This window comes from Trachymyrmex septentrionalis, unplaced genomic scaffold, assembly GCF_001594115.1.
Source record: "Trachymyrmex septentrionalis isolate Tsep2-gDNA-1 unplaced genomic scaffold, Tsep1.0 scaffold29, whole genome shotgun sequence".
NCBI classification, from domain to species: Eukaryota; Metazoa; Arthropoda; class Insecta; order Hymenoptera; family Formicidae; genus Trachymyrmex; species Trachymyrmex septentrionalis.
The window spans coordinates 2,952,855-2,962,986 of NW_017305451.1; the positions used below are offsets into that span (position 1 = coordinate 2,952,855).

Below are 10,132 nucleotides of genomic sequence, written 5' to 3' on the forward strand. Positions count from 1 at the left end.
AGTATACGATGATTTCTGATCAACAGCGGGAAGTGTGATAAAAGTGCAGCTTTGCAGAGAATCTCGGTTGACCTTAGACTTCTTCGGCGACGACCACGTACGATGCGGATTGTTCGATCATAAATCTCACAAATTTATTGATCAACTTTGATTTCTCATGTAATTAAGATCGGCCGGCTGATACGTGCATTTTGCGGCAACGCGTCCCCTCTCCATCCTGTGACTCAAGGACACGATTACGTTATCCGTTGATTTTCTTCGTCTCCTTGCCTTTCGATATATAACGCTGACATAATTCATTATTTGTCTGTTACAGCCGTGTCACTCTGCCCCTCACAGTGGAAGAGGTACGTGTCTGATCTGTCGCAGGAGTCCCGCTCCTCATAATGACTCAATTTGAGACCTGCCTGGATGTTAGATTGCAAAAACAGACAGTTGAAATTAATCTTAACATTGCCGTGCAATCAAGAAAATTCGCCAATCATCTAATTATCCTCCGCATGGCACACATGCCTATCTGAGTACTTATGTAGAGTTATCTTGCATAAACAATGCTGAATTTGTAATTAGAAGCCTATTTTATTACACTAACACATAAGTTTCTTTATTATTATCTATTATTTTATTATTATCTGTTGCTGTTCAAAATATTGTTTCTATTTTTCTATTCATTATCTATTTGTCTCAGAGTATATAATAAAGTGATGTCTAAGAGAGATATACCTTAATAATAGTATGATTATCATTTTATTTCAAGTCAATTCTAGAAATAGATTCACATTCCATGATGGACTTTAAATCCTTTTGTCTTTTTTTCTTGTGTTAATGAATGAAAAGAAACTCAAACCAAAAGAATTAATAAATGAATGGTTCTCACAAAAACAAGTCAAAGTACATATATAAATTATATCTCATAATATAAATTATATAACGACTTTAACCTACCTTGAATGTTATTAAGAATTTATATATATATTTTTCTCCTTAACAGTATCAAGTAGCTCAACTGTATTCTGTAGCAGAGGCTAGTAAAAATAATACAGGCGGTGGAGAAGGCATTGAAGTATTGAAGAATGAGCCGTTTACGGATTATCCGTTACTCGGTGGAAAGTACTCATCAGGCCAATATACATATAAGATTTATCATTTAGCTAGTAAAGTGCCTGCTTTTATTCGCATTTTACTGCCAAAGAACTCGCTAGAAATCCATGAAGAGGCTTGGAACGCTTATCCTTATTGTAAGACAGTCATAACTGTAAGTTGCGCATATATTTATTCACATATACAAGATATTAAGTTTAAATATATTCATAAATGTTACTTTGATTTTTCCATAGAATCCAGGGTATATGAAGGATAATTTCGTAATTATGATAGAGTCCTTTCATATTGGCGATGTCGGCAATCAGCATAATGTAAGTATCATCGAGTTTGGCAAGTATTTTTAGTTATTTACGTATTTCCTTCTTACGAACAGGTTCACGAATTGCCGCCCGATAAGCTTAAGATCAGAGAAATAGTGCATATAGATATTGCCAACGATCCGATTGCAAGTGCCGATTACAAGGTGGATGAAGATCCATCTAAATTCAAGTCCCAGAAGACAGGACGGGGTCCTCTCGTTGGGAAAGACTGGAAGCATAATGTTCAACCTGTGATGACGTGCTACAAGCTAGTCACTTGTGAATTCAAATGGTTCGGTCTGCAGACCCGCATCGAAGGATTCATTCAAAAGGCGGAACGGCGCCTGTTTACCAATTTCCATAGGCAAGTGTTCTGCTGGATAGATGGTTGGTATGGTTTAACCATGGAGGATATTAGAGCAATCGAAGACAATACGAAAGAAGAATTAGATAGGGTAAGAAGAATTTTGCTTTTTTTCAATTCTTCAGTTTTTAACCTTCCAGCGGGCCCACGCGTGTTCTCCGTGCCAGTCTTATGGAGGAAATACAAGTAAAATCTATTTTTTGAGTCTCGAATTTCCAAGATATTCCTTCAGTATCTTTCAGGCCGTCGATTCGTTCAGGTCACATTCCGTTAGTATATGTTGTTTACGTAGAATCGATTTTTAAGATATCAGGGCATTTTTTCAGAAAATTCCGGGCAAATTTGTTCCTAGAGGATACACACAGGAATCGCTCAATGGGAGTGAAAAGCGAGAGAAGTGCAAGTTGTGCAAAAATACAACCACCGTCCTCAAATGCAACAAATGTTTTCATTTTACTTTAAAAAACATTCGACGACAATAATTATAATACGACTAATTAGAATACAAATAAGACTTTTTTATTAATCCATTTTCTAATAAAAGGTAACATTTATTTTTTTAATTAAATGGTCATTTAAATATTATAAACTTTCGCATAATATTTATTTGACGATATGCTTTACTCTTTCGAACTTTCAGTCTTATTCTGTGGTGTTCTCTATATACTGACGCGTCCGCTGGAAGGTTAATTAAATCTTGTTTTACGCGTTTTATCTTCTATATTTGTTTTAGAAGTCAGAAATTTCATCCGTTTTTGAAATGTTTTTTATGTTCAATTGCAGCAAAGACATCAAGGTGAAGTACGGGGTATGCGAGCTGATGATTGAGGCTTCGATAGCTTCTATTATGAACGGTTAAATCAATTTCCTTATACATGTCAACACAAATACAGATGCATACCTACAGATGTACACCCTGTTACGCTCTGTCATAGACGATTCCACAGGATTCGAACGATTTCTGGAATTTACGTGTCTAGATTCAGTGTCTATTATAAATTACTTACAATTTTAATTTATTTTACATTTACAAGCGTTTTAGATAAATGTATCTACAGTCAAAGATTATAATGTAGTTATTATAAAAGAAAAAGAAATGGAAGGAATCAGAAAATCTTCTGGTTCTCTTGTTTAATGCATAATTATGAAAAGAATCTGGTTTCTTGAAAACCACCATAGATAAAAACGTTATGATTACTTAACAGCAGTTCGTAGTTCGATAATAATAGATATTGAAGTTCAATTAATGATCGACAAAATGCTTGCTACAAAGTACATAAAGAAAAAAAAACAAAGGAAATAATGTGATTTAACAATTTCGCAAGTTTGATCGTAGTTTAATAGTTAAAAAATTCCACAGTTTAATATATTAATGTACAATTGAAAATCTAAATGTTGCATATTAATGATCTGTATCTCGAACTATTATTTCAACCGAAAGTGTGATGTATTAGATTGTGTATTTTCGAAAGAAAGCTCGAGAGTATTTTCTCAATTCTACGAAAGTGTATATGTGATCAGGAGGATCGATTTGAAAAATTCTAAGGATTTTAAATGTATATCTATAGTTATTTCATGGGATCCCTCTACGATTCCACGAGACAAGGTACTACGGTAGATCTCAATCTATAATGTTCCTCTATTCTTTCATTATGTTTGTTATCGACGAGTGTGAGACGTGTATATGTACCTATTCCCTAAAGAGTTAGGACCAAACTGATGGATTTTTTAATTATACTGCGATGCTAACAATAATGTTATTAACATATTACACTCTAAATTATTTACTGAGGACGAGGAGATGATGCATTCTATGTAAAGCTCACACTGATATACATATACACACATATGTAGAGAAGCAGAGTTTAGGCTATTTCAATATTGGTGACAGCGGGTGGACGGCGAAAGAGTGCGTTATTGTATATATATATAAAAAGAAAGAGGCATACACAATGAAATTCAAATTATATATATATAAATGTTTCTTTTGCATTCCAATGGATCTCTTAGTACAACCGACAAAGTATTCTAGAACGCTGCTCGTAACCTGTTACAGACTATTATGATCATCCTTAAATTTAAAATTTTTCTTCAGTATATTATGTGAGAAAAAAATATCGTAACCAAAAAAAGATAATTTTGTAACTATCTCATTCATAATAAAAGCAAAGCTCGATATATACTCGAGATATTTTAAAGTTTATTTTGGAAATGATTACATTAATTTTTAATTAAACTGAATTGATTCTTAGAATTAAATGAGAGTAAAGTCTTTTAATGGGTTGAACTCGCAGCAGCATTCTCACCTAGTGATAGGATCTATAATTAAATATACGATTAAAGATTGAAAAACAGTAACGAGAAGTATATAATTTAACTGTCATTTGCACAAAGTAAATGTATTCTCTGTATTTTCTCGTTGGAAGGCATGTAGTCTAAGGTAGCTTTTATCTTCGTATTCATGTACGAACAGTGGTAGTGCGACGTGCACATAGTATTTGTACTCAATGTATCAGACACATACGAGAAAACAGAGAAACATGGGCACGTATTTATTCACCATTTTATCGAAGGAAAACCGATCGAAATAAGGCACATCTGTGTCGTTCAAACAAGCTCGTAACTTCAATGGAGTCCGCCTTTGTTCCACGACTATGTCGTTCGTTTTGTTAAATATGAAAGTTTCACACATGTACGCGGTTTACATTACACTTGTTATCCTACGATAGTTATTTAAATAGATTGGCTCTAGCTGCTCTAGATGTACAAGCAGGGTAGAAAAAAAATCGTGGATAGATAGAAAAAAAAGAGGAAAGGAAAAAATTCCGTATCGCTGCCAAAGGGCTAATAGTGAAATACCAGTGTATGTGTATATATGTATATATGCACGTGTATATGCGTTTTATTTTCTTGCATACATACGTATATGCGTAAGTGTATGTGTATGTGTGTGCGCGTATGTGCGTATGTCTCTCGATCCAGTCAAATATTTAGCCAAGAGTTAATAAAATTAGAAGGCATAGCATATGAAATTTATTTTTCGACTTTTCTCTCCATATAAAAATATAATTAATATATATATATATATATACAAAATCTAATATTAGATGCAATACGTACAAAATATATTTCGTTCTCTCTTTGGATATATATATAAAAGAAAGATACTGAAGAATTATCTCTTACGTGAGTCAGTCGTGCGATCTCAATTGAGGCCGTACTCTTTGATGAGATTTGCAGCGATCACAAGTCTCTGGATCTCCGATGTGCCTTCATAAATCTCCGTGATACGCGCATCCCTGTAATGACGTTCCGCCGGCATATCCGATACGTATCCCATCCCCCCCAGAATCTGTAAGCACTGATGAGCGCAGAATGTGGCGGTTTCCGATGCTGACAATTTGGCCATAGCGGCTTCCTAGCAAATAAGAAATTATTTTGACAGTAGATCAAGAATCAACGAGAGAGCTAGATCGCAGATGTGCAAAAATGTACTTGTATCGTGATATTAACTTTGGACTCTTGGTTTATAACTGAGGAGAATGTAAAACAGATGGACACAAGAGTTTGGCAAAAACCAGACATTGATATAAATTTTTACATCTGCAAACTGGCACTCATTAGATCTTCTACTTGAGATCTTATACTCGAAAGATCTGTTCATTCCCTAAAAATTACCTTATTTTTTCTCGTTTAAAATGATTTTATTGCTTTGATCTGTTGATGATTAAATCGATTAAAGCTTATATATGCCGTGACTACTTAAAAATTTTTTTCTATGCATTCATAGAAGCGCGTATACCTTGTCTGATAAGATACATAAAATGTAATCAATAGAAAAATATATATAGGATAAGATTAAAATTTTAAATATTATATATGTGATAAGATAAGAATCCAGAGAAAATTCGGCCGTATTATCCAAAGTGAATATTTTACTAAAATGAATTAATATTTATCTCCCAAATATTTATAACGCACCTTTGTGTACGGTTTACCATTATCCTTAAGCTGAGCCGCTCGCCACGTCAACAGTCTTGAACTTTCCAATTTTAGAGCCATATCAGCGATTTTTTGTTGAATCGCTTGCAGCTTGATGATCGACTGGCCGAAAGCTTGGCGTTTGGATGCATAATCCATCGCGCAATCCAAGGATGCTTGAGCTATGCCCAATGCTTGTGCAGCAATTCCTATTCTGCCAGCATCTACAGAGAGAATATTACATTATATTTGAATAATAATTACTTGTAAAAATCTACATGATTGTCACATACCTAGAGTCATCATTGCGATTTTAAAGCCCATTCCTGGTTTGCCTAAAATGTTATCTTGTGGTACTTCACAGTCCTCGAAGATTAAAGAGCAAGTGCTGCTTCCTCGTATACCCAATTTGTCCTCTTTCTTACCCAAGCTCAGACCTGCTGTCGGACTGTCCATTATGATAGCGCTTATACCTTTATGCTTCTTGGACTTGTCAGTCGTCGCAAAGAGAATTATGGCACTGGCTTCAAACGCATTTGTTATCCACGACTTGGTGCCGTTAATCGTATAAACGCTGCCATTGACTTTGGCAGTGGTAGACGCCGCACCAGCATCAGATCCATTACCTGGTTCACTGAGAGCAAAACAGCCAATTTTCTCACCGTTCACATAGGGAACGATGTATTTTTCTTTTTGCTTATCAGTTCCGAATACATCTATAGGGCCTAAGTAGAGAGAATTTTGTACACTCATTATAACTCCAGCACTTGCACAACCTCTAGAGATCTCTTCCGTAGCTATAGCATAGGCCAGGTAATCCAGTCCTGTTCCATCTAATGCTTCAGGCATGCATAAACCCATGAGACCTAGCTCGCCCATCTTCTTGATCTGCTCCTTTGGAAAAAGATGTTTTTTATCAGTCTCTGCTGCGATAGGTTTTAATTCCTCCTCGGCGAAATCTCTGTAATTACAAATTTTTAATAATAGCGATGCTAAACTTTATTTAGTATTTAATTATATCTACGCAAAGTAGATAGAGGTGTAATTTATATATATATATATATATATATATATATATATATTGCCTACATAATATTATAAAATACCTGCATGTTTGATACAACATTTTATGTGTGTCTGGCAGCATAGAATGCGAGGTAATGTGTCGGTTGACACTGACAGTGCATGCACTTCTAGGCACATTATTTACTGCAATCAATATTTAAAATAATAATCTCTATTGCCCGTAATATTAGAAAATACTTGCTACTCACCAAATAATCTCAAGCATTGCATTGCCATTGTTTTTCGTACTATCGTTGACGTTCGATTTATGGAATTGTTATAAATCAAACCTTCGGACTTTGATCCGAGAGAGCACAAACAATTGCACACGGTACGATATATTCATGTATATTTATCTGTGATATTTTATATGTGTATATAATATTATTTTTAATTGCAGCAGATTATTATAATTAGCAGAGTTTTTATATGTTCCTTGCCAGTTTGTCAAATTCTTTCTTCTAATTGGTCCATCAAATGCTTCACAGTATTTGTAGTGAGATTTCGATTACAGCCTTTGTTTCTGTCTGTTTACTACTGTGCTACAGTTTACGTTATAACAAGCCAGACCGTATAGACCAGTCGCAGATCGTTATGGAATCTACCTATCGCCAGCCGATAAAATTGACGTACAGAAATAAATTTAGAGTATCGAAGACAGTACCGAGAAATTTTTGAGATTATGAATGAGCAAATACCACAAGTATTGTTCACAATCAAATTTGAAAAAATATATATATAATAATATATTGTATAATAAAAAAATACATTCGAATGCATTCGAAATACATTTTAATTGGCCTATTATTCAATCGAATGTTTTAATATGAAAAAAAGATTTTCTGAAATACGTATAAAATTATACGATGATAAAAATAATCATTTAATTATCAAACTCTATAATAAAATATTACTTTAAAATCAATTAGATTTTATGTAAATTTTCTACTGACGTGATTTTCCTTTCATATTTCATAAAAATGTAGCTTCAATAAGATCGGTTTTTACATAAAAAGCGCCTGCCCAAATCCGTCGCTTACCAAAGCATAAAAGATAAAGATTCGATAAAAAATTCCGAAAATGGCGAAAATCTATCTCGGTTTTCGCGCCGTCCATGCGCCGACGGTGTCGATCAATATATCGTGTAGGCAGACACAAACGCGCGCATGCACGGTCGCGGTTCGATAGCGACGAGCCCGTTCCAATCCTGACGCGGATCCTGGATATTGCGTTTCTGCAAGAGAAGAGTGATACTATTCTTGCACGTCGGTGAAACAACAAGTCTATCAAGATGTCGAGCAGCAAATGCGTGAAACAGCCGCGTAAGGCGTACACCAAGGAACAGCATGAGATGACGCACTCCGAGAAGCTAAGGCTGATTGATGATGAACTGAATTCCTTTTACAAGTAACGAATCACTCTTGATATGCGTGGAACTATTCGTGAAGTCGTATTAGATTTTTGTTTTATACTTTCATTGCGCTCTTATCACCTAAGTAAAAAGAAATAAAAAAATTTGCATCAGTAACAATAATTCCAAAATTATGTGTAAGCAAGTAGAGATATTTTTCCAAATCATTATTATAATTATTTTTATAAAAAAAAAGATTTATGAAGAAAAATTATTTCTATAATTATGCACGATAGAGATCTTTTTTTTATTACTAAAGATAATAAAGAGAAAGGCTGTTATTGTATCCAAAATTTTTTCACAGATACTGCCAACAGGCGGGCTTCACTGAAGAGGAAATGGACATTATATGCCAGCCGCTCGTAGCAGCGATGCGTCGCTCATGGTTGCAACTCGTCTGTCGTGGCACTCTGGTGCTGATAGTATTGGGTACACTGGCGTGTCTTGCAGCTCAGTTGGACTTCGTTGGTACTCATTTCACCGCCCTCAGCCGTCTGTTGCTGATAAAAGTTTTGCCGATCTGGAATTGGCAGCCTCTTTATTACGAAAACTGCATGATCAACAACCCCTTTTACAATGATTACACTATCACGGAAGAGGATTGCGTGGTACGCTTCGTATTTTCAGAATAAGAAAAATCAATCTTTACATTTGGGAAAGAGATTCTATTGCGGTTTTTGAGATGTAATATTTTATGAAGAAATATATCTAAGATAGCTAAGATTCACGCTTGAATAATTGACAGAGAACTTTCTTGTAGACCTGCGAGGCGTTGGAGACGATTGATCGTTTATCGGACGTTCGGTATCGTAATCTGGTTGATAATTACCTGAATCGCGATGCACCAGCCATCATCACCGACGCAATGGACTCATGGGCAGTCATGAATACAGATTACTTCTGGTTTGATAATATCACCCATGTGAGTAATAGATGAATTTTGTTGCCTTATTATTATAAATGCTTAACTTCTTCAGGAATTAAATTGAAGAAAAAAATGTAGATAACTTTCACTTATCGAAAGTTGAATTCTCTTCGAAGACAAAATTGCCATAACAAAGAATCAGTGATATTTGCAAAGACGATCCCATGTGAAGAAACATTATTTTTCGACGCAAACAGCTCTACTTGGAGAACGAGCGGCTGATGGAGACGGTACCCTGCGCCCTGACCTCGAATCTGCGTACTGGTTCGTCCGATCTTGCGGCATTTCTTCGACGCGTGCACGCTCCTGAGGTTGCTAAGTGGTTTGTCCATTGGCAGAACTGTGACATCAACGCTGTGAAGGTGCTTAGAAAGTACTATCAACGACCGTACTTCCTCTCCAGCACAGTCTCGCCGGCGCATTTCAACTGGGTGCTCATGTCTTCGGATTACAATAGCCCGAGCTACAAGAAGGTCGAGCTCGACTCTGGTCTAATCGCTCTCGCTCAGCTTCGTGGCGCGACTCAGTTGCGTCTCACTCCTATAAATCCCTGCAACAGTTCGTGCCCTGAGCTGATCGCCGATCTGCATCAGGGCGAGATGCGTAAGTGCTGCGACTGAAATTGGACTGAAGTACGGAGCACCTTTAACAGCTCGCGATAAACCGGAGTGGCTGGCGTTCTGAAAAGGCCACACTAAACTTCTAGTGAGTTGTATAATTGTTGAATTATTTATATGTATAATAATGTAATTACAAAATTTGCCTTTTAATTCTACGTGCTGATTAAAAGGTGTTCCATACTTCTAACAAAATTGTGGCATAATAACGGCAGGCGAACGGAGGATTGGGCTGTAATGAATCAAATTTCTAATTTCAAACTCGCTTATTATATTAATTATCCAATTATCGGATAATTAATCTCACAAAATGAGGATCAGCATATATATATATATATATATATATATATATATATATATCTCAGA

At 35.6% G+C, this 10,132-nt stretch overlaps 3 protein-coding genes across 9 annotated transcripts in view; 2 read left to right on the top strand and 1 right to left on the bottom strand.

Annotated features, from left to right (window-relative positions):
• LOC108749428 (phosphatidylinositol transfer protein alpha isoform) overlaps window positions 1-4,113 on the top strand; it is an 11,127-nt gene extending 7,014 nt beyond the window's left edge. For all 4 annotated transcript variants that reach the window (XM_018488134.1, XM_018488135.1, XM_018488133.1 and 1 more), the window contains 5 exons: window positions 317-347; window positions 992-1,255; window positions 1,338-1,415; window positions 1,478-1,858; window positions 2,551-4,113. In XM_018488134.1, the coding sequence (XP_018343636.1) occupies window positions 317-347; window positions 992-1,255; window positions 1,338-1,415; window positions 1,478-1,858; window positions 2,551-2,595 (799 nt within the window). In that variant the 3' untranslated portion in view covers window positions 2,596-4,113. The remainder of the gene's footprint in view (window positions 1-316; window positions 348-991; window positions 1,256-1,337; window positions 1,416-1,477; window positions 1,859-2,550) is intronic.
• On the bottom strand, window positions 2,658-7,342 carry LOC108749427 (short-chain specific acyl-CoA dehydrogenase, mitochondrial). 4 transcript variants are annotated; one of them, XR_001939368.1, is made up of 7 exons: window positions 7,023-7,342; window positions 6,855-6,957; window positions 6,042-6,709; window positions 5,749-5,972; window positions 4,954-5,185; window positions 4,328-4,487; window positions 4,003-4,086 (listed from the first exon to the last, which is right to left on the bottom strand). XR_001939368.1 is itself a non-coding variant. In XM_018488131.1 (6 exons), exons 1-5 carry the CDS (start codon window positions 7,048-7,050, stop codon window positions 4,973-4,975), a joined length of 1,236 nt encoding a protein of 411 aa, XP_018343633.1. In that variant the 5' UTR covers window positions 7,051-7,342; the 3' UTR covers window positions 2,658-2,728; window positions 4,954-4,972. The 4 variants fall into 4 exon arrangements, 3 of the variants coding, with proteins under 3 accessions (XP_018343633.1, XP_018343632.1, XP_018343631.1); XM_018488131.1 differs by lacking the exons at window positions 4,003-4,086; window positions 4,328-4,487 and adding an exon at window positions 2,658-2,728; XM_018488130.1 differs by lacking the exon at window positions 4,328-4,487.
• Window positions 7,343-8,085: 743 nt separating this feature from the next.
• LOC108749417 overlaps window positions 8,086-10,132 on the top strand; it is a 2,751-nt gene continuing 704 nt past the window's right edge. The window contains exons 1-4 of the mRNA XM_018488115.1: window positions 8,086-8,220; window positions 8,529-8,832; window positions 8,985-9,146; window positions 9,347-9,752. Of these exons, the coding sequence (XP_018343617.1) occupies window positions 8,105-8,220; window positions 8,529-8,832; window positions 8,985-9,146; window positions 9,347-9,752 (988 nt within the window). The 5' untranslated portion in view covers window positions 8,086-8,104. The remainder of the gene's footprint in view (window positions 8,221-8,528; window positions 8,833-8,984; window positions 9,147-9,346; window positions 9,753-10,132) is intronic.